The 24,128-nt window shown below is 31.7% G+C and overlaps 4 protein-coding genes across 4 annotated transcripts; 3 read left to right on the top strand and 1 right to left on the bottom strand.

Annotated features, from left to right (window-relative positions):
- Positions 1-5,575: 5,575 nt before the first annotated feature.
- HELRODRAFT_153784 (hypothetical protein) lies at positions 5,576-5,737 on the top strand (the record flags this gene model as incomplete). The annotated part of the gene is made up of 1 exon (XM_009024791.1): positions 5,576-5,737. A coding segment is annotated over one exon (162 nt), but the record flags the coding sequence as incomplete, so codon positions are not given.
- A 518-nt stretch (positions 5,738-6,255) lies between these two features.
- HELRODRAFT_66475 (hypothetical protein) lies at positions 6,256-8,185 on the top strand (the record flags this gene model as incomplete). Its single annotated transcript, XM_009024180.1, has 6 exons — positions 6,256-6,306; positions 6,378-6,726; positions 6,954-7,134; positions 7,256-7,404; positions 7,570-7,745; positions 7,931-8,185. Coding segments are annotated over 6 exons (1,161 nt in total), but the record flags the coding sequence as incomplete, so codon positions are not given.
- Positions 8,186-16,908: 8,723 nt separating this feature from the next.
- Positions 16,909-18,343, top strand: HELRODRAFT_95099 (hypothetical protein; the record flags this gene model as incomplete). Its single annotated transcript, XM_009024350.1, has 2 exons — positions 16,909-17,718; positions 18,000-18,343. 2 exons carry the CDS (start codon positions 16,909-16,911, stop codon positions 18,090-18,092), a joined length of 903 nt encoding a protein of 300 aa, XP_009022598.1. The 3' UTR covers positions 18,093-18,343.
- Positions 18,344-19,009: 666 nt separating this feature from the next.
- HELRODRAFT_67498 (hypothetical protein) lies at positions 19,010-23,034 on the bottom strand (the record flags this gene model as incomplete). The annotated part of the gene is made up of 12 exons (XM_009024333.1): positions 19,010-19,060; positions 19,544-19,942; positions 20,006-20,140; positions 20,587-20,694; positions 20,822-20,911; positions 21,186-21,324; positions 21,603-21,630; positions 21,778-21,862; positions 22,392-22,470; positions 22,629-22,729; positions 22,794-22,878; positions 22,949-23,034. The coding sequence occupies 12 exons, from the start codon at positions 23,032-23,034 to the stop codon at positions 19,010-19,012; spliced, it is 1,386 nt and encodes a 461-aa protein (XP_009022581.1).
- Between the last annotated feature and the right edge of the window lie 1,094 nt (positions 23,035-24,128).

Genomic DNA, 24,128 nt, shown 5'->3' with positions numbered 1-24,128 from the left:
AGGCCTGCTGGGGACTAGGGGCCGTTGTTTTTCTTTGTGATGGCATAGGAATAATTTGGGGAAAAGTTTTTACATCCGGACACCCATCCTGACGACAACCACCAGTTATAAGCAGTGGGCCTAGCCTTTCACTCAAAATCACGCAAGGCAGCGTGGATGCAGTTTTATGTCATACCCAGGACGAATCTTCGAATCTTTCCAGGCATGAGCTCTCCACTTGGAGGCTTGCATCAAGACGACGGTGAAGCTGTATGATGACGTCACTGTATGTACCGTCATCATTATCAAGAGCCTTTTTATTATTATTATTATTTTGTTGTTGTTGTTATTTGTTGTTAATCTGAAAAATCTGAAAAAAAAAATTCTGAAAAGTATCATTGAAAAGTAAAGAGAAACAGAGATTAAGAAAACACATATAAAAGAAATCTAACAGAAAAAATATGATATAGAAACAAACAACTAGCAAATGATACTATCTTCTGATCGCAGAAGACAGTATCATTGATTTTGTGTGAAAAAAACATAAATAAAATAATAAAATTATTTCTTAAAAAAAAAAAAAATTCTTTCATATTTAACAAAATATGAAAGAATAAAAACCCTAAATATTAGAAATTAAAAATTTTACTTTCCTTAATATAAGGTAAGAATGAAAAAAGTTTATACAATTGTAGAAAAAAACTTTCTAGATCGTTCTGACTTGTAAAATCGTTTTGACAAGTAAACCAATAAATCAGAGTAGAACCAAAAACTATAAGAAACCTGAATCATGAGCAGTGAGCACGCGATCAGATTGTGTCAGGTAAGAAATATTAGTGATGCTTGAATCAGTGGACACCTGCCAGTGGCGACCATCAATTCTGCCATCATCAAAACTGTAGTTTTCAATGTAAATCAACTTGCCAGTCCAATACCTGTGTGTGAGGCTTGAGGCAGCAACAAGTAAGCCCAGATCTGCAGTTCAATTGAAATAAAGTGTTGAAAGATTTGCAATTGCTTTCATAAAGCACATACGTCAATCAAACTAATTATAAAAAATTTATTTTTTTTGTGAATGTGAACTTTTAAATGAAATCCACCCACTTAGATTAAACATTACCTTCAAGAATATTAAAAAAAACAAAATAATGAAACAAATGATATCAATCAATCAATCAATCTTCGTTTTGTGTCCAGAGACCCGGTTACCTGAGGTAGGACGTAATGAAATGATATGAGAACAAATGATATGAGAATTTTATTTTTACAAACCGTTAGTGTAACACAAAGAGTCATAAAATGTACATCTTGACCATTTGTCCAAATTACTTGATGTGCCCTGTACAGAGTTAAACAAGGAAACATTTTTTTAAATTTTTATGAATAAAATTTGGAAAATATCAAATGTATGAGATACATAGAATATATTGTATTCACTGAAATACTAAACAATTTACTCTTGTCATTATGAACTAGGTGCAAATTCATTTATGCTGTGAAACTTTATCGATTAATTACAATTGATTCTTTTCTCATATAGTTTTACATATTATATCTATCCCATATATAAAAGTTTATAATACCATGCAACTTCGCTTACCATACAAACTAGATAACCAAAACAATGGAAACAAATAAAGGAAAGCATTTTCTCCCCCAAACACATAACATAATGAATACATTAAAATGAAATATTGTAGAAATTTTGATAGAAGTGAAATGAAGGCATCCAAGTTGTTAGTTAAGTAAGCTAAGTTGTTAGCTTAATTTTTAATACCATTCCTCTCAGGGAAAAACAAAATAAAGTTGAATATTATAACATCGGTGTTGGTAGTTACAAGAGTCAAGGGTTACAACAATATGTTTTTTATACGGTATGATTGATGATGACAACAATATGATTTATTTTTTTTTAGGTACACAAAGTAAATGAAGAACAAAGTTTCAAACCATTCCCCAAAATAGACATAAGTGTGCTTTATGATAATAATTATTATCCTTTGAAATAACAGTACAAACTCTTACTATCTACTAAAAAATAAATAACAGGCATGCAGTATGTACAATCCCAGTATGCAATTGTGCCCGGATTTCTTGTTCTTGTTAATTGTTATGTTTGTTATTATTAAGCCTCAATTTCTTATTCTCACTTCTTCTTAACTCGTGTTAAACACTCTTATGCTAAATTTGCATTTGTTTTTACTGGCCCTTTTCTCTGGAACTCTCTACCTACTTTTCTGACTACTTCTCCATCACTTATGAAATTCAGAGCGGATCTCAAGACCCATCTGTTTGCAAAATTCATTAGAGAGCGCTGTTGAACAATGCAGAAATAGCGCTTTATAAACTAATTGATTGATTGATTGACAGCGGGCCAATGCAATCTACATGTTAGCCATAATGCTGAAGATGCTTTGTGTGTGATTTTATAACTGATAAAAAGACCACATTTATTATTATTATTAACAAAAATTATTATGTAATTTATTATGAAAAATGGCTAATTTTATAGCTGAAACAATAGGTTCGTTTGAGGCTTAATGATTAAAAAGACCACATTTATTATTATTATTAACAAAAATTATTACGTAGTTTATTATGAAAAATGGCTAATTTTATAGCTGAAACAATAGGTTCGTTTGAGGCTTAATGATAACAAACATAACAATTAACATAAGACAACATAACGTAACATAACGTAACGTAATAAAGATTTTTATAGTGATCCAAGAAGACTGAGTCTGTGACAGGACCACTGAGATTTCAAGATCCTAGTTGGCAAACATTGTTTCATGCTCAATGTAGTTAATTACGGATGATGCTATAATTGTAAAAAAAAGTTAATTTAATGTTTAAAATTTTAAAAACTAGCTCAACTCTAACCATATATATCCCTGGTTGTGTTTACAAACAAACTTATTTTTGTCTAATGAATGCATAATTATCTGCATTAGGCACAAAACTTAACGTTTGCCTCCTATTTTTGGCAAGTGTGCTTTGAAGTTATTAGTTGTTTCTACGCATATTATTTCACCTTCTAGTGTGTTTCACCCAATGACAACTCTACAGCTGAAAATTTTTGCTTTATTGTTCCAGAGCTTCTTTAATATATTTTATTTTTAATTATTATTGAAGACCTATGTTTGTGAACAGGATTTGTTACTCGTCTCCTAAAGTTAACAAATGTTCCCTGACCCTGATACTAATTAACTCACAACTATGAACTTAATATTATTAATTATTTCATAAAAATATTTAATTAACTATACTTTTTATCGCTGTGGAAGGTTTTTATTTTTAGCTCATCTTCTTTAGGTGATTTGTTGTTGTTTGTGATGTATTTGTAATTATTTTAAAAGGTCAAATAAATAATAATAACATGACATAAAAAAAAATATATGAATAAAATATTTGATTTGTCATTTTTATTAAATTTTATTTATTAATGCACGACAAAATTTAATTTTAATTAAAACTGAAAAAGTTTTTAATTTTAATTAAAACTGAAAAAGTAAAAAAAAACAAATGCAAATACAAATCAATGAAAACAATAGCACAACACAATCGTAACTACTGTCAGTCACTTTTGGTTTTACTTAATAAATAAAAATAAATTACTAATCAACAAACGACAAAAATTTACATTATCTCCTTCCATGACGAAAAAACCAGGATAAAACCGGCGGAATTAAATATAAAAATGTTGTCCTTATAATCGCTCACATAGAACTTGAATGTTCTTTAAAATATTGAGACCATAAACAACAGAATGATTTTCGTTGCTAATGGTTAATTTTTTTTACATTATTTCTTAATTCAACTTATTTTCATTGAAATAAAGTTTGATGGTTATTTTCTTAAATGTTTAATTTTTTAGATGAAATTTGAAAAAAATGTGATAGAGTTATTGTATATATAGTTATATACGCTTCTGTGAAGAGGCGTGGTGAAGCGAGGCACCCAAGCATAATTGCTGCTGAGGCAAGCTCTTAAATGCATGTCTTTCATGTATATATAAATTCTACAACAGTACATTGACATCTCTTTCTCTCTCTCTCTCTCTCTATATATATATATATATATATATATATATACATACATACATACAATTTGTATATATATATAAATATACACACATATACACACATGTGTTATATTTGATTATAAGAATTGTTATACTGGTTTTCTTAAATTTTTTTTGAGCTCATTTAGCATTGTTTCAAATGTGAATCTATCAGATTGATGCATGATATCATTGTTACATAATATCAATTCACTGATAATTGTTCATATTTTATGTAATTACCATTGTATTTGAGAATTTTGAAGTCTATTTCATTTACTTACAATTTCAAAAACGTGGAGTTATCAGTTCATCACATTTTGAAAATTAAAAAGTTTTGCTTGAATAAAATTTAATAGTACTTTTAATTAACTCTGGATGTATTAATTAAATTGAATTAATTAAATAATTGATGTGGTGAGATTTGCATACTAAAAATTGTAAAAATAATTCACATTAAAATATAAAATTTACGTTTTACATGCACATGTCTGTGTGTGTGAACTCCAAATGTGAAAACGAAGCTTTATTGATGAGTTGATTTTCATTCATATTGCCATTTATAAGAATTGTTTGTATTCGCTGCTATTGTTCATTCGTGCTGTTTCTTATTTGGGTATCATGCTATCTTCACATCATTCAGTGATTTTTTAAATAAGAATATATTGATATTATTTAAAATCAAGGTAAAAATTTATTATGATCCAGTTTTTGTTCAACTGATCATTGACTCCTTATTGACGTTTTTCTTCATCATTTGCATGGTCTTTATTAAAATCAAACTGTTTTAAAATTATATAATAATAAGTCGATTGTTTATTATTCCAATTAATTGAATTTAAAAACATAATCGCGTTTAAATGTTTATATTACGGCAATGCCAATGTTAAATAAAAGAAATTACATTCATTTTCCAAAATTTGTTTTTTCTGCCCAACAGCAAGCGAGACAGATGAAAAGAAATGCTGATCCTATCAAAGAGAACAACACACAGAAATTAACAATTGCGTTTCCATAATGAATAACCGACTGGAAAAGTTGTCTGTCAGTGGAATATCTGCTGTCTCCAGCGCTAGTGCCAAGTAGGTTCATGGACTTCAAACGTAATGCAAATTCGTTGTTTCACAAAACTACTCTTAAGATTACCGTCAATTAAAATTATGCTTAAACGATTATAACAATTAACTTTATTACACCTTCAATATTAATTATAGTCGTGCATAACTGCATGCATATGCATTCGTAAGCTTGCGTACCTTTAAACTCATCTACTAGTAATAATAATGACTTTCTCAATTGCGTTGTTGTCCAAGCTATGAATTTTCTCATTAAATTTTGAAACCTCGCCGCCGACCGGCAGCTACTGGTCCGCCGTGAGCTATTGGTCCGTGGACAACCACTTTCAGAAGCACTGATTTAGATTAGATTATATTTTCATTACGCAGTTATTAGAATTTTCACTTTCTTTAAACAAGGTCGGATTTATCAGGGAAAAGCAATGCATCAAATGAAGGTTGCACGACATCGTGGACCGCCATTTTTGATTATGAGGCCATCAGAGAAGATGAACTGTCGTTCAGGAAGGGTGATCAGATCCAGGTCTTGTCAAGAGATGCTCGCATATCAGGAGATGATGGCTGGTGGACTGGAGAGTTTAATAACAAAATTGGTATTTTCCCAAGTGCCTATGTTGCTAATCAGGTTGGTGTTCTTTCTACATTACAATGTTTATTTGAGTTCTACTTTTTTTGGTTTCTGCACATGCTATAGCTGCATTATTGTAGAGCTGGTGACCATGTTAACCCAGTCGGTAGGAATGTCATGTCTCGAGCTGCTATTACTTGATGGCATGGTAGATTCAAATACTGTCTGTCCGAAATTCAAAAACCTTCACACATGCGTATGGTGCGGTCTTGCGCGTTCATGCATAACGTGTATGTGCATCGTGTGGTGTGGGCAGTACAGTCTTTGTGGCTCGAAAGTTTAACAACAACATATAGAATGAAATGTAGGTAGCTCTGCATTTGACAGAGCTGCATTATAAAAAATAAATTATTTAAAACAAAAAGTTGTTAATTTTTCCACGGGTAAAATATTTTTCCTCATTTTTTCGAATTAATATGATTAAAAAGTTGTTTTCAAAATTTTAACAGAGTTTTGTCAATGATGCAAAACCAGAAGGCAACGAAAGCAAGCTGTTTGAAATAAATTTTGCCAGCCTTCAGCTAGAAGAAGTCATTGGCATTGGAGGCTTTGGAAAGGTTGTTACAATTTATTCTGAATTATTATTGCTTGAAATTAGTGTTAATGGTTGCCATACTTTATAATACAACAGGTTTACAGAGGGTTGTGGTGTGATGCTGAGGTAGCTGTAAAGGTTTCATGCAATGAAAGTAACCAGCAGGTTGATCACATCATTGATAATGTCAGACAAGAAGCCAAGTTGCTGTGGCTGCTCGATCACGAGAACATCATTTCACTGAAAGGAGTTTGTCTTCAACCGCCAAACGTGTGTCTGGTGATGGAATACGCTAGGGGTGGTCCTTTGAATCGAGCCCTTGCTGGGAAACGTTTGAGTCCAGATGTGGTGGTAGAGTGGGCACTCCAGATTGCAAGGGGTATGAAATATTTGCACGAGGATGCTCCCATACCTTTGATACACAGAGATCTCAAGTCTAACAACAGTCAGAATATTTCATTTGTTTCAATTTAGTTATGATTTTTTAAAATCTAATTTAAAATCTTCTTTATTTTCATTGACATGTTATCTTGATGCGATTGAGCCTAACCACTAGTTTTGAAACATTGATATGTTCATTTTTTTTTCTATTTGTTCATGCGCCACCACTGAAAATTGGATCTAATTGTACTATGAAAAAGTGTTACCTATGTTGAAACAAATATTTTTCAGTTTTGCTGCTGGAGAAGTTTGATGGTGTTGAAGCACGTGACAACAAAATGAAGATTACAGATTTTGGATTAGCTCGTGAGATTCACCACATCACAAGTTCCAGTGCAGCCGGCACTTATGCATGGATGGCTCCTGAGGTCATAAAAAATTCTTCCTTCTCTAAATACAGTGATGTCTGGAGGTTAATATTACATTATATTTTTACTGATTTTTTTATTGCTAAGCTCTTTCATATTGACAATCAATTGGCTTTTAAAATATATATTGTTGGCTTAAGTTTAGATTTATTTTCATGGAAACAGTTATGGTGTTGTAGTTTGGGAGTTGTTGACCGGGGAGACCCCTTACAAAGGTATTGATTCGCTGGCTGTGGCCTATGGGGTGGCTGTCAACAAACTCACCCTGCCTATTCCTTCCACTTGCCCATCATTATTTAAAGCCTTGCTTGAAAGTTTGAACCAATACTTTATCAATCAATCAATCAATCAATCATGGATTTTTTAATTTGTTTTTTTTTGTTTCATATTTTGATGTTTTTATAACGTTCAAACCTTAGTTTTTTGAGAAAAAAGAAAATTACTTGTTTTTTAAAAATTGAATTGACTGAAAAACTTAGAGTGTTGGGAGCCAGTAGCACATGAGAGGCCATCGTTCAGTGAGGTTTTGTGCATGTTGGATGAACTTTCTTTGTCATCATTTGTTAGAACGCCACATGAATCATTCCATTCACTGCAAAATGATTGGAAGCAAGAAATCGAAACCATGTTTGAAGAACTCAAATCAAAAGAACTAGTAACATTCTTATGCTTCAAATTTTAACTTGTGTCTTGCAATAGCGTAGAAAATATCTTTTAAGGAATAAATTTTGTTTATACATCAGCTTAATACTTCATAAATATATTAACAAAAGAAGTATGTTTCTTAAATGATACTTAAAATAAGTAATTGTTTCAACTGGAACTACTTTTACCACTCAGGAACTACGATCCAGAGAGGATGAACTGAACCGAGCAGCTCTGCAACAGAAGATCCATGAAGATTTCCTGAAACAGCGAGAAGATAAGTTAGCAGAAAAGGAAGTAGAGTTGTTGGAACGAGAAATGAACATTATGATTCTTCAGCAGATGATCTCCAAACCTGCACTCAAAAAAAGAAATGGTAAATTCAAAAAGAGTAGGTTAAAGTTGCTGAAACCAACAAGCAGCAAATCTGTGAATGAAATTTCAAGTTAGTTAAATCACGTAACAATTTTGCAACTTTTGGATACATTAAGTTGTTTTCACAAAATAATTTTACAGTTTTTAAGTAAAAAGTTTTTTTTTATTTTGACGTTGAATAAATTTAAAAAATTACAGATCAGCAAGAAAAAGAAAGGTCAAGACAAAAATCTTCATCATCATCATCTGGAGCTCCAGTCAGAAATTCGATTGCATCAAATTATTTACTAAGTCTTAAAAGTGTTGCCTGTAAGTTCTATCATTCATTAATATTTATATCAATTTTAATTATTTATTATTTCATTTAATTATCTTTTATTGTTTTTATCGTTATGTTTATATTTAAATCAATTTTTTATGTTTTATAATGAATTTGTTACAATTTTCAACTAATTTTAGGAAGGATTTGTAAACTATGAATATGTTTGGCAAAAATTTTTATTTTTGTTCAGCTTTAGTTTGCGTGAAATCCTCACATGCCAATGTACACAAAGTAATGTTGAGTTTTTTCATATCATTTGTTTTTTGTTTTATTCATATAGTATTTTTTTTAGTTCTTTTGTTTTTTATATATTATTATTTTTTGGCTATATTTAGAATTGAAGTTTTCCATGTTCTTTTATTTTTGCATTTTAATTTCTGTAAAAAATTTTTTAAATAGAATTTTACAGTTTTCATATACTTCAAAAACTGAGCAACAATGTGACTATAATGATAATCACATTAATACAATTTCATTTTTCTGTTATGATGAGTCCCAAGTTTGGCTGAAAAAGGCAAATTGGTCTCTTCAAATCTACAGGTGCAGTGATCGGTAAATATGAATAATATTATAATATAACCTATTCTGAATTCTGCCGCTAGATTTAAGGCTGTGGTACTGAAGTTCTAGTCGATGCCAATCTACTTGAGAAGCGAATTACACAGGCTTCGTGGGCCAGATGGAATTAAATTAAAATTAGCTACGATCGTGAGAGATTGTTTTGTGGGAGAGGCACCTGTTTGCTTAAGGTAAATTTTAAAGCCCGTTTCCGAGGCGACAACTTGAGTTTGATTGAAATCTTCCATCAACTGCGATCTTGTGTATCAATTCTACACGTTTTAGTAGGAGGAGGTTTTCCGTCTTTTTTGCTAGGATTTAGAATGATCTTCCTTCAAACTGAAAAGTTACTGCAGAATTGGTCGGGATTAACATAAATATTTAAACGTAATTTTTAAAAATTAAAAAAATTAACAAACCATTCCTTGCATGACCAGCTGCACCAGAAGGCATGAAGAACAAGACGTGGGGGCCGAGCACCCTGCAGAAAGACAAGCAGAGGCCTTCCTTGGTATTCAATGAAAGGAGATGTTGCAAGAGTGTTCCCTCGTTAGAAAGATCTCTCCAACAAATGGGTGGTCATGCAAACATCGGAGCACTTCAAGAAATGGGTATCTAAAATTCAACTAAAATAACCACGTCAAATATATCATGCAATAAAATTTTTTTACTTGCAAAATAAATTTCTACTGCTATTCAGATATAGAAGATGATGACTGGTTAAGCCAATCAGATGTGCAATCTCAGTTGGATTTGCCTACTAGTCAATTAGTTCCAGAAGTATCTAAGTCGCAAAGATCAACGTATAGAAAAGTGGATTCAGCATTTCTCAACATTGCAGCTTTGATAGCCAATGTGGCCGTTGGGTTTGACATGAGACTAGCGACCACGTCATCACATTCGTTATCTTCATGCAATTCAACAGTTACGACTACTTCTTACACAGCTACAACATCATCATTTAAGCATTCCAATGATATTTGGAAACCTATGTCAGAAAGCAAATCAGCTTCTCACACTCAGTACAGTAGTCATCGATTCTCCAAGAATGTAAATTTTGATTTCAACAATGCTCCTCATTTTACAAATCGTCAAATCAATTTTTATCAGGGCTCTTCTAACTGCTCCAATCCAAACGCCTCGAATATGTCTACGTTGGTCAGGCAGCAGAAAAAAAGACCAAGCGTAAATTTTGACTTGCCTTTAAAATTTACTGAATCAGGTTACGAATCCTCTTTTATGTGGACTCCTTCAAGCGACAGAAGACCCACTCCTTCGTATTCTGCTAGCAGTCATTCGCCAAGATCGTCGTCTCCACTAAGGAAAGGTTCCATTGACAACAACGATCTAGTGCTCATATCACTTTCGCCATCGACAGACAAAGAATTTGTTGAACATCAAAGACAGTTGTCATCTTCAGACACGGGATCCTTGTTTGAATCTTCGTTAAACACAACTCCGGGGCATCATCAGAGAACTCCACAAACAAACAAACAACATTTTTGGCACGCACTCAATGAACCTAATTTCGACGACGAAGAAGACGAAATTGACTTGCAGTCGTCTAAGTACACCTCCCCTTCTCGAAACTCAGGTTGCATGGCTTCATCTGTTTCGAGCAACGCAAGTTATGATTCTGGTTCCACTGCTACAAAAGATGCTTTCCGTTGTCATGCATCAGGAGGATTTCCACCCACCTTCATCAATCCACCACCGCCCCGCCGATCATCTAGTCAGGAACGCCGACTTCATCTCCAGCACATCTCCGCCGAAAGACCCGTTACCTTGGATATCATTCCGAGACCTAGACCACATGCCAGTGCTTTCAAAAAAATTTCACCAGTTCACTACGGTTATGGTGGTTCTCCGAGATCTCGAATCACACCAACTCTCTTAGAGACCATCCCTTCGAAGCCTGAAGATGACACGCCTCAATTCCCCTCAAAATCTTTTGCTCTCTTAGACATAGATGTCGAAGGTCAAAAGTTCGACGCCACGGAACCTCTTTCGGCATCATCATTGCAGTGATGTGCTTGGCGTCATCATTTTTGTGATGTGCGTGACATCATCGATGTAAAGATGTGTATGACGTCATCACTATAATGATGCGTATGACATCATCATTGTAGTGATGTTGTGCGCGAATGTGTGTTCAACATCTCGGTAGCTATTTCTAGTGTTAGCCACGATATGCCATCTCATCATTTCAGCATAGACATGCTGCACGTTACATAACAAATTATTTTCTAGTTGTGACTGAATATTGACCGTTTTACTGAAAAAGATTTGCAATTTGTACACGGCGTTTAACTAACGTACTAATAATGCATTTAACTTCTTTGAAATTATGAAGTTTCAATGAAAGGTTGAATTATTATAATAATCATCATTATAATAAACGTTAACTGAGTGATGTTGGCATTATCAAGTGTGGATTTTCAAAAATTTCGCGTCAGCGTCATCACTTAAATTTTTTATCTGCTCACCCCTAGATGTCAGTTTTTTGCATGTTGTTTGTGATCACTGTTGTCTCGTAATGTGTTTCAGCGTTTTCATTTATTTTATTTGTCATTTAAATTGATTTAAAACTCGTGTTTAAAATGTAAAATCATTAATTTTATTGTACACATTATAAATTTAAAACTCAAGTTAGCGTTAAAAACTACGTGTTATCATTTATAAACTTCTCACTAAAGCAATTGTTAACGATCGCAATTTTTGTTGTTTCTTTTTTTAAAATGATGTATTTGCAGTATTATTAGTTAAGATATATATATATATATATATATATATATATATATATATATATATATATATATATATATATATATATATATATATATATATATATATGCCAATGTGTTAGTGTTGCTTCTATTGAATTGAAATTTCAAATATCACCGAATATTCGTTTATTCAACCTCAGAACGGATCTTTCAAACTGTTTAAAGGCTTCTTAGCTACCTCACTTCCTGCTTAGAATTTTGCAAATAAGTTATGTTGTACCAACGACGGACTCAAAACTTCGCGGTGGGTGGGGTATGATTTTTTCAAAATTTTCTGGTTGATGACATTTTTAAGCTAATTTTCCGTTTAATCTAAAAAAAACTAAATCTGAATCTTCAATATTTTCTTGGATTCACCGCTGCTGACTACAGACTTTCGCTTATTTCCAACTTCTTAATGAGATTTTATTGTACAATTTTTATAAAAACAACTATTCAACTACAGTCAATATAACCCAAACGGTTTATTTAATTATTTCTGAATCTATTTTTGATCCGATTGCCAATGGAGTATGAATGCCGTTGATCGGTTTCCAAGCCACGAACGCCAACCTAATTCATGAGTGCAAAAGGTATGTTGAAATTATTATAACTGAATATCTGTATGAGCCTGTTTGAAAAGTTTCGTCGACATAATTCTTTTGTGTTCAACTGATAGAAACTTTAAATTTAAAAGTTGAGATTAATTTTCTTACAAATGTAAAAAAATAGTAAATTTAAAAATGATGTGATACATGAATGCAGAATGTGTGTAGAAATCACTGACCTCAGTCACGTATGTCGTTCTATTCTCATGCTTGCATATTATATATATATATATATATATACATACATATATAACCATATATCTGTTTATTTTATTTATTTACATATATACTTAGGCGATGTAATATCTTTTAGCATTGTCATTTTAAAAAATTCAGCTGCACTATAAACTTTAAGAAGCAAAGAAGAATAAATTTAATACATATGTATGTTATATATAGGAGGCCAGAAGTTATTACTATCCTGTACGGACTCCGTAAGTACATAAAACTATATAAATATATACACATATATAAAATATGCATACATATTACATATATGATCAAGAATGATAAATAGCATATAAAAAACAAAATACAGAAATGTGTATCAATGACATAAAATGAAAAATTAACTAAGAAGTCATACTATAGACAGTGAAAATGAGTGATGGAATACACATTACCGATTGATTGTAGGAAGATAAAAGTAAAATACATGTAACAATCTGCTTTTTTATTAATGTATATCGGATTAAGACGGTCAGAAATGCAATTATTGATGAAAATCACAGCTCGTTCCGCGTTAGTTAGCTTCCTATTTAATTTTTCGATTTTTCTAACGATATTTCGTAAATCATAATAACGACAGCTTTATTAAATTTTCATGATGAACTTGGATAACAATTTTATTTTCAATAAATTGAACAATTTTCAGAAAATTCTAGTAAGGAAAATTGAAAAACAAACTTTAAATTGATTAATTATAATCAGTTATAAACAAATATGTAGAAATTCATACTATATATATATATATATATATATATGCTGTGATTATATATATATATATATACATGCTGTGATTTTCATCAATATATAAATATATATATATATATATATATATATACATACATACAATTATTTATAAAGATCACTGCGTTTTCGGCATTATTCAACTTGTAGTTGAGTTTCTCAACTTTTCTAACGAGACTTTTATCATCTTGATGAAGTTTATTAAGGTTAAATAAAAAACTTTTAATATTTTACATTTTTGACAAAACATTGTTAATAACGTTATTACTACAGAAAAGCTCTTTTCGGCATCGACTTCCATCATCAGTGTAGTTATATAATATTGTTCCGTCTTTGTGTCTTTGTTTTTACAGCGACTTTGATTGTAACTTAATTAGAATTAAAGTTAATCATGTGTTTCTTTGTTGGAAGAATATTAGTATTATTTAGTTGAATATTTATTGCTGGTTTACGTTTATCGATGAAAATTGATTCTGCTATCTTCAATTTGAAGTATTCTCTGTTGTAATAAATTGTTTTGGTGTTATTGTCTAAAATTTCCTTTGTTATAATAGTGTTATGTTGTTCCATTAGGTGGTCTTTTATTGCTCCACGTTGCTTATGCATACGCATAGTGAGTCTTCTCGTTAATGTTGTTTTAGTCATTCCGATGTATTCAGAATTTTGATGCACGCACTCAACATTTTTACATGTGAATGAATAAATCAAATGACTACTTTTCATATCCGAGGAAGGTTTAATGTTGGGATTGTTCTTTATTATTAGAGATGATGTTTTCCTGTTCGTGTAGTAGATTCTTAATTTTAATGAGCTGTTGTATCTATGACTTTAACATGTTATTTATTATCTTTTTCAATATTTTTTCATCTGTTTTATATGATGAGGACATACTACTTTTATAATAAATTATGATGTTTTATATATATATATATATGTGTGTGTGTGTGTGTTTGTGTGTGTGTGTGTGTGTGTCGTGTAATCATTTATGATACACGGCTGTATTTTTTATCTGATATCGTCGTGACGACAGCACTCAAGAGTCAATGACTGGTTCTTCAGATTCTTCATACCTGTTCAGAAATTATTTGCACGATGCTGCCTGATGAAACGTTATCTTCGGGTGCACAACACACACACTCACACACACACACGCGCGCGCACACACATACACAACACATGCACCCACAAACACATCTTCCAACATTTGAATTTATCACCATCTTCATACTTTTCAATCATCATGTCGTTATTGTGTATGCAGACTCCTTAAACTAACTACATACACAAAAAAATTTAAGTGTTTTTAAGATCGATGAAAGATTTTGCTACCTTGTATCTGCGGCATATCACTACGGCAACCACTCAACAGCTGTGCACGTGACTACATTAACTACGAATTGTTCAACGACTCTTCATGTAAAATGTTTGCTGTATTATATATGTTTTAATATTTATGTGGCATGCAAACTGATTTGGTTTTACGCACATATAAACTTACAAACCAACAACATACACACATCTAGCTGAGAATTGGTGGTCCATCACAATGGATATGAAATAAACAAATTGATTGTGATTAAATCAATACCAGTTAAATTTATTAAATTTTTATTTAACCGTGCCCATGGCGACACTAAAATTTAATCAAGACAAAATCCTAGTTTTATAAACTGCATTCAAATTTCAAAAAAATTTAAAGTTTCATGTAGTAATTTTAAACTTTCATCTGAAAAACTTATCTGAACCTTGGTTCTGTTTTTTTTCATCCTTTTAGAAAAACTAAACAGTAGATTTTTTCAATGACTAACAATGCATAACGTGATAACATATATTTGTAATAAATAAAAACACATAAACACGATGTATAACACGCATTTGTAATGACGTTGTGTGTGTCTCCTCACACTCGAGCTAAACAAGTTATAAACAAATATCGCATGTGCGCTCGAGCGTTCGTATACTCAAGACAGGTGCGCGTAGAGCAGGTATTAAACTTACCTTTACGAATTATCATAATGTTTAGCATTTGAATGCTACATAAGCTTGGCAATGTGTTGAAATCTCATCAAAATGAATAAATTAACGTAAAGCTAGAGGGACTGGATTGCCAATGCATTCGATTGATGAGTTACTTAATTAATTTTACTTGCTTTGAATAAGGTGGGTTCGTTTATCATTTTTAATGAACTAACCGTTCTTTTAATTATTATTATTTCTGACAGTCGAGCTGTTTTGTTAGTGTAGATTTTTTATGAAATTCTAAAATGGAAATACTATCATAAAAACGACCGGTTTGACGTTTGTTAAGATCAGCAAATATGTTTTATTCATTAATTGGACTATTCTATAGTTTTGGTAGGGATATCTGGAGTTTGTTCGTTATCGTTTAAATTCTAGTTCATTATCAATCAAATTTATTATTATTTTAAATTTTATCATCCAAAAATTAACAATTGGATTTAAAAAAATTAAATGTTCATTGGCTATTGAATATTAGTTCTTTAGCTGTCATATTCAAAAATTTGTTACCGGAAAAAGTTGGTGTAACTCGAGATTTTCTAAAATAATATTATGTGCTGATGCATTGGGCAGACAAACTATGAAACAAACGCAGTATTAATTTTATAAAATGAATACTCTCAATATTTGGTAAGTAAACAATTATTTCAATGGGAAATATATCCGCAGGGAAATTAGGCGAGTGCATTAGGAGCAAACGTTGCAAAAACTGACGTTAAAATTAAACAAATATAATTTAAAAAAGGAATAAAAATAAGAACAAAAACGTGCAATATGTGCAACCATGTTTAGTTAAAATAATTTCGTCGGCGTCTGGTTTGTATATCTGCTTTAATTGTGCATGTTAATCAGATTATGTTAATGTTAGTTACATTTCCTTATAAATATATCGTCTGGCTCATGCTTGATACAAACAGTTGATTTTTGCCGAAAATATTTATCTGTTTTAATGATACCAAAATTTATGGCGATTTTTATTTTTGATTTAAATTGTATACTTTATTTAAATTGTGAATCTAGAAAACACACTAAGTGAACATTGTGAAAAAGAACAACTGATAGATCGTTTAGTTTATGGGTTTATTAGATTTTTGTTCGTAAATAAACATACAGACTGAAAAATATAGGTGTATTAAAAATATGATCAACGAGATAGAGACGCGCCAACTTTTGTTAATTTGTGTCTCCCTTTCAATGGCGAAACACGATTTAATTAAATGATGTCTTTGCGGTCTTGTTTACTATTGAAAAGATCAGATAAGATGTCGAATTTGTTGGCAAAGTTTGTAAAATATCATTTCACTGAATGCTTGAAAGTTGGCCATAAATTACAAAACGTCAAATCAAATTTTAGCTTAAGTTCATTGGATGAATTTTTGGGCATAAATTTTTCAGGCAGTCTAAAAAATGCGTGAATTGGGTAAAAGTTCAAATGCAATAAAATTTTATACATTGACAAATTCAGAGTAAAATATAAAATAATAATTTTTTAATTCAATTCATCCAGATAATTCTTAAAAAAGTCCTAAGAATCAGATCCTTTGAAGAAATATCAAAATGGGCACATTTGGTGGACACGCGTTACCAGGCTCATTTTTTATTATATTCTCCTTGTGGTGGACAGTGCAGACATTCAGAAGGTACTACAAATCGCTAAAAAAAGGTTCCCCACCCTACAAATCTAGTGTCACCTTTAAGCCGGATTGTTTACCGTGCGAAAAATGCAAAAATCTTGAACTTGAAGGAATATTAAAAGTTGCATTCACAACTTTAGGTCTTGTGCTGGAAGTCATAACAGCGTATAAAGATGGCCATTTTACACATTTAGGCAATGGGCAGCACGCAACAATGTTTTTCTTTTTTGGTCTCTCAGGAGTGGTTGACATACTGATGCATCACGGTGCACCTCTCCCAGAAAACACGGATTATGCAATCTCCTGTTTGTCATTCATAGTTGAAGACGTTCTCTTCATGTTTCATCTGCACGGGAGAACAAAACTGGATGTGATTCTCCACACACTTCTCTTGTACGTCGTACATGCTTGCGTTATTTGCGTCCTCTTTGAAGTTCGTTTCAGGAACAACGTGGTTGTTGCACTGGCCAGGTCTTTTCTGGTGCTTCTACAAGGAACGTGGTTCTGGCAGGTTGGTTTTATATTGTACAATCCCAATCCAAACGCCATACCGTGGAAAGATGAAGACCACAATGAAATAATGCTAGCCACGATGATATTCGCGTGGCACTTGGCTATCGATTTTATTCTCATCCTCGTCATCGGTCTCCTGGTAAAAATGCTTGGACCGTTTTGTTGTTTGGCAGGCACGAACAAAAGCGATGGCGCTTTTAACCACGTCAGATACGACCAGGTATGTACGTACGTGGATGTGACGATAACAAATTTTATTCCACTAACAATTTCTATTTTCATCACTAATTTTCTTGAAAGATTATTGCTAATGTTTAAATCATAATAATTCTCTGTTTATAACTTAACTCAACTTAGATGAATAACCGACAACCTAAACATATTAACATAAGCTTAGCTTTGTTTTAGCTGTTCAAATGAATATTTTCTCAATATATTTAAAAAACTTGTTTGGTTGAAAATTTAAATAAAGTTGATGAAAACATTATAACTACTTTCTAGGTGAAGCTGATAACGACGAACGCCGAAATAAACCACCTTCCCGTGTTAGACGAAAGTGAAAGCGAAGAGGAGTTTAACGCTACAAAACCATGAATCGGCCATCACTTCAAAATTTTTTTTAACCACGAACTACATTTTCTACTTTAAAATTAAACCTATTTTGTAGCATATTCAAGAAATCATACCAATGTTAATAACCGACGCAACGATAACGTTCGTCTCAGCTTGACACCGTCGTGTAACATTTTTTACTTTATTTAACTTATACTTCCAGTTGTTCATTCCCATATGTTGCATTTTAAATTTATCCTTTGTTTTTACTGTTGAAAAATATCAAATGAAAATTTTGGCGTAATTCAAAATTCAACAAAATATCGACTGGTGGAACCAAGTGCGAAAGGAAAGAAACTGACGGAAGAGACAGCACTCTGGTCAAATGAATCGATTAAACTTTTCAAACAATACGTACGAAAGCTTAAAAATATGTTGGCGTGAAATGTGCGAAGCAAGAACCATTGCAAATAATTTCAATCATGTTTGTCTATCCATCCATCCATCCCACCGTCCGTCCATCCATCCATTCATCCATCCATCCGTATATCTATCTATCTATATCTTACCTATACATATGTATAAGATATCAGCGTGTTAATCCTTGAAAAGACTAAAAAGTCTCAAACCTTAATCTGGTGACATAGGAAAATTTTATTGAACACTCAACAGACCAGGAATTAAGAAACCTCTCCCCAATCGTCTGCTGCTCACATGAAAATAGTGATGCGGGCATGATTACTTTAGAATTATAAATATAAAAACAATCGGGCTAAAAACTATTAACATTTAAATGATGCGTTGCAGTTAATATAAACAAAAACAAATTGACTCAATGCATAAAAATAACATAGCACATATCAGTAGCGGGAACAAATTATTATTAATAAATATTATTAATATTATAAACTAGAAATGACGAGAATGACCGAATGAGTTGTGATGACCTTGCGTGATCATCATGTCGTTGGATACTTCTCATTATATCTTTCAAACCCGTCACTGATTGCCTTCCTGCGTGTAAAAATTCAACCAAAAGTGCCACATGTTAACTTTTAAATTATTAATTATATTTAATTTATTAATTTATTCAAACAATTAATAATAGAAAGAGGTGAAACTGGAATGAGACTCTGTGAGTGGACAATAACGTTTATCGAACGGTATAAAAAGTTTAAATAATGCTCTCTAAACTTTTTTTTTATAATTAAAAAATTAATGAAAAAATATAACAGCTTTCCAGTATTTTGTAACCATTATAAAGATTGCAAATTAAAAATTTGATTAAAATTAAACAAAATTCTAGTTTTTAAATTAGCATTAAAAATATGGAATGATTACGGATCTTTATATTTCATAGGAAAAGACAGTGAATGGTTAGATTCAACATCTAAAAAATGGCTGCCGACAAAATAGCGTATTAATATAAGACCGATACGTTGTCAGTCACACGAAAAAGGATTATTAATATAAAGATAGACACTCAAACCCACAAACCTGAACACTCCTTGCTTGAGTAGGTATGCAGAAATGTGTCCAGCGTCAATGTATCTTATTTCTGAACCCGGCCACAACTCGTTCAGACCCAAAACTGTGGATTGCGGATAATACGCGTCCGCTCTAGCAACCACAATGATGACCAAGTTGGTGTCCACGGGAACAGAAAAATTTCCTAAATGAGTGCATTCGTCCATGACGCCTCGCATGAAGTCGAGCGTTTGCTCGTCACCAAACGGTCGGACTGGTGGCTTGTAGGCGGGTTTGGCATCGGAGGAATGGTTTTTTATTGCCGCTGACAACGTCGTCGTTGGAGACGTAAAGTTGAAAATAGCTGATAGGTTTAAAACGTCGGTGAATGATTTTAAATGCAAAATTGAAGACAGGGAGGATGACTTTTGATATGTGTCGTATCGTTGCTCACAAGATTTTGACGTTGCCTTCTCTGCTTTTGTAACTGGAGGGTTATTATTTTTAAAGTCGGATACGTCACTTTCATCTTTTGATAAAAATTCGTTGCGCAACGACTCCAAGTTTTTTACACTTTCAGGGTAATTTTTAACAAATTCACTCCCAAGGCGAAATGCCATGTTCTGTCGATTCTGAATTTACGTTCATAACGATAAAAAATTAACTTGTTGTCAATGCAAAAATATAAAATGATACAAAATAAAATAATAAAAAAATGAACAAATATTTTTAAAACTTTACCCATTAACAGTTGAGAAAATCTATTTTTAAAATATTTCCATATCTTATTTAATTTATAGAAATAGAAATGCAAAAGAGAGTTTTAGGTGTGAATTCAAGAATGTAGTTAGTCAGTGAAGAGGAAAATTGTAAAATGTGGAAAACGAAAATTTAAAGCCAAAACGACGCAACTTTACTTTGGAAACGAAATGTTGAAATTTTGACATTGCCTTATGATAGCTATATTTGCATGAGGAGCAAAAGACAAAAAAAACAAAGCAACCAACTTAATACGGCCGAGGCAGTGGAAAATTGAAGTTTATAATAACGAAAAAAATGAAATATAGACCTTCTCGGGGCTCTGAATAAGTTGAGATAATTCATTCCCATAAAGTGAAATTTCTTTGGAGAACTGTTCCTTCAGCAATTTCCATGGTAGCGCCCCACTCATAACACCCTGGATATTCATGATAGTCATCAATATAGACTGAAGGCTTGAAAATGATATACCTACTTACTGTCCATCAGATAATAAAATGAAACAAAATGATTGTCATGCTGGTGATAAAAAATGAGAAGAAAACCTCAGTAAAAACTACGGAAGCAGTACTCCAGGACAGGCATGGAACCAGAACTATTGGCTTGTGCCAGTTGGTAGCCGCTAAAGAAGCCATCTGATATATAACATCAAATAGGTAGTTAATTTCATTTTTAAAAATATATGTTAATACAAAACGAATATATTTAAATATACATCATAAAGATTGCTACAGTAATTTATAAATTTAATTAAGAAGAACTAGTAAAAACCAAAAAAAGTCAAACGCAATACACACACACACACACACACACACACACACACACACACACACACACACACACACACACACACACACACACACACACACACACACACACACATTCATTTATGTATACACGACGACCAACATGTCCTCCCATTGAGATACCAGTGAGACCAAGAGGTCCATACCCCTGCTTGGTGCACCAGTGCAGGAGCACTAATGATTCAAGTACGAGAGCACCTCCCATCACAAACAAGTCCGATACATTGTGCAAACTGGACCGCCTGGATAGATGGATGGATGGATGGTTGACGCATGTCGTAACATTAATTTGTTAATGAAATGATGAGTCCAAGTGACAGATTTGACAAGGAACAGTAATACAAAGTATTGTAAAATAATGACATAAAAAGCAAATTGCGTATATAATAAATTGGAAAATTTTCATTCAGTTTTAAAATTCATTTCTTAAATAAATTTTTTTTAAAATGCTAAAGCTGTAGAAAAACAATTGAGTAAATTCATAACTGAATAAAAACCACGTGAACGTTTTGAAACTCACACTTGCTGCTTCGGCTTCCTGTAGCCATCTAAAAAAATAATTTGATATGATCTTCAATGAGTTTAACAGAATTTACATACAAAAAAATTATATTATAAATAATAGAAATGAATAATAGTTAATAATAAAAAATTTATAAAGCACAAGCTGAACAACAACTGAACAACAACTCAACAGTAAGGATTTTCGAGGATGATGGAAGCAATGCCAGCTTCCTTCAGGAGAGGTCGTGCCAGCAGCGTCCTTCTTCTCCAAAAGAACTTTGTCACATTCATTGGAAATGAATTTTAAATAATTCAATTGAATATTATTACTCGACGCATATAATTATAACTAAAATATCTAACTAAAATATATTATATATATATATATATTTCATTGATATATATATATATATATATTGATATATATATTAATATATATATTGATATATATATTATATATATATATAATCAGAGCATTGATATATATATATATATATATATATCAATGCTCTGATTTCAAGAGTCAGCAATACTTGAGAAGTTGTCAAGCCATTATTATTATTATTATTATTATTATTATTATTATTATATTCCTTATCATTTTCAGAACTTTCAAGTATTCAAAATTTCTTCTGACATCCACAATCATCATCACATTGCCAGAAATTTAAAAATATTTCAAATGAAAACTGTATAAAAAACAATTTAAATTGTGATGAATTAACAAATAACAACAAAAATAATAATAATAATATTAATAGACATAAGAAAAATTGAAGTTGTTGTGGAATGGGAGAAAACCAACATGATCTCCGGTTCCAGCCAGATGTATGCAAACTGGTCTTCTTTTCGACTTCCAGACTACCGGGATCACCATTTGGAACCTTCAGCAACATTACAAACCACCATAGCATCAATTTCTTAATTCACCCATCTGCCTATGATAGCATGGGCAGCTCCATAAATGTAAAATGTAACACCAACAATTCGCAAAGTAGCAGTCAGTCACAGGATAATTAAATAATAAAAATAATAAACCAACCTCGCCGTTTCCGTTTCTTTTGGCATGATGCCAGGCATGTGCAATGTTAGAGGTGATAAAAAATGCCCACCAATCAGCTTATAATCTCTGTACTTTTCTTCCTTTGGAATAAAAATTAAATAAAAATACAATCAATCTACTAAGCAGGACAATAAGAATGATTACATAGTCAATGTAGACCGGATGATCAGGTGAGACGAGATGTCTGCAGGTATCTCTGCACGATATCACCTTACGAAATTCAAAAATTCTGCAAAAACGGTTCAATCAAACTAGTGACATAAATTGAAAATAACATCCAGCTGGAGTAGAACTGAAACCTTTTCAAGTTTTCTGGATTGCCCCATCCCTTCACAAAAAACTTTGTCAACAGTAACCTTCTGTAGAATTGATCAAGTCGACTCATTCTTCAATTGTTTTTTAATTTTTCAGCTACTGTAAATAGTTTGAATTATTTAATTAGCCTAACATTAGAGATGACCAGCATTATATAAAAATCATGCATGTTCAATTGACTGCTTGGAATGATGTCTTAGAACTTGCCTTGAACAGCAATAAATGGAACTGATCTGATAGAGAATAAATAACTACAATAGAAATTTTACATCATTCTTCAGAAGCTAAAATAAAAAAAAGACTTAATCTAAGAACATTTCTAAAAATACACATGGCATATTCAAAATCCTAAATCAATTATTATCAATTGTTGCAGATCTTGTTATGTCCCAAATTTGATTGAGAAGTTGGACAAAGCTTGGTGACTGATGTAAACTGGTTACTCTTTTTAATTTAAAAGAGTGGAATGATGGAATGATCTTCCAACAAAATTTAAAAAAAGAAATGATTTCAGTGAAGGAGTTTAAAAAGGAGTTTAAAAATTATTCATTATTAGCAAAAGAAAGCATCTGCAGAGTGTTCTATCCTCTGAAAAAATGCAGCAGTAGGAGTCAAAACTGTTAGATTAAAGAGTAAATAATAAAAATGATCATTAAGTTGACAGCCTAAATATTTTGCCAAACCAAAAATCTTACCACCTCACTTACATCAAACTTGTCTAATTACTGTTACTAAGGTATGCCAGTCTAGTAAAATACAATAAACAATAGAGTAGTATATGCTGATATGTTATTTATTTATATAATTTATAAAATAATACAATACATATACGTATTAAACAAGCTAGATTATACTAGTGGTCCAAGTTGCAAATAAATTTTATTTGCAACTTATAAAACCATATGGTTTCTACAAAAATTAAAATTTTTCTAATAGCTAATTGCCAACATAAACATGGCCATGAAGAAAAAACAGCTGATTCAGTATGGCTTGTAAAAACATAAATTTTGAATTAAATTTGAATTAACATATTAAATTTAAAATTTTAAAAGTTAATTAAAGCTTTAAAATTTAAATTTTAAAAGCAAAAACACTTTGAATCAAAGTCTTTGATTTTAATTTATGTTTAAAAATGATAGATTAGTAATCTACACTTTACTTTTA

Source organism: Helobdella robusta (assembly GCF_000326865.2).
Source record: "Helobdella robusta unplaced genomic scaffold HELROscaffold_4, whole genome shotgun sequence".
NCBI classification, from domain to species: domain Eukaryota; kingdom Metazoa; phylum Annelida; class Clitellata; order Rhynchobdellida; family Glossiphoniidae; genus Helobdella; species Helobdella robusta.
The sequence above is the reverse complement of the archived record's forward strand: the minus strand, read 5'-3'. Positions and strand labels throughout refer to the sequence as shown.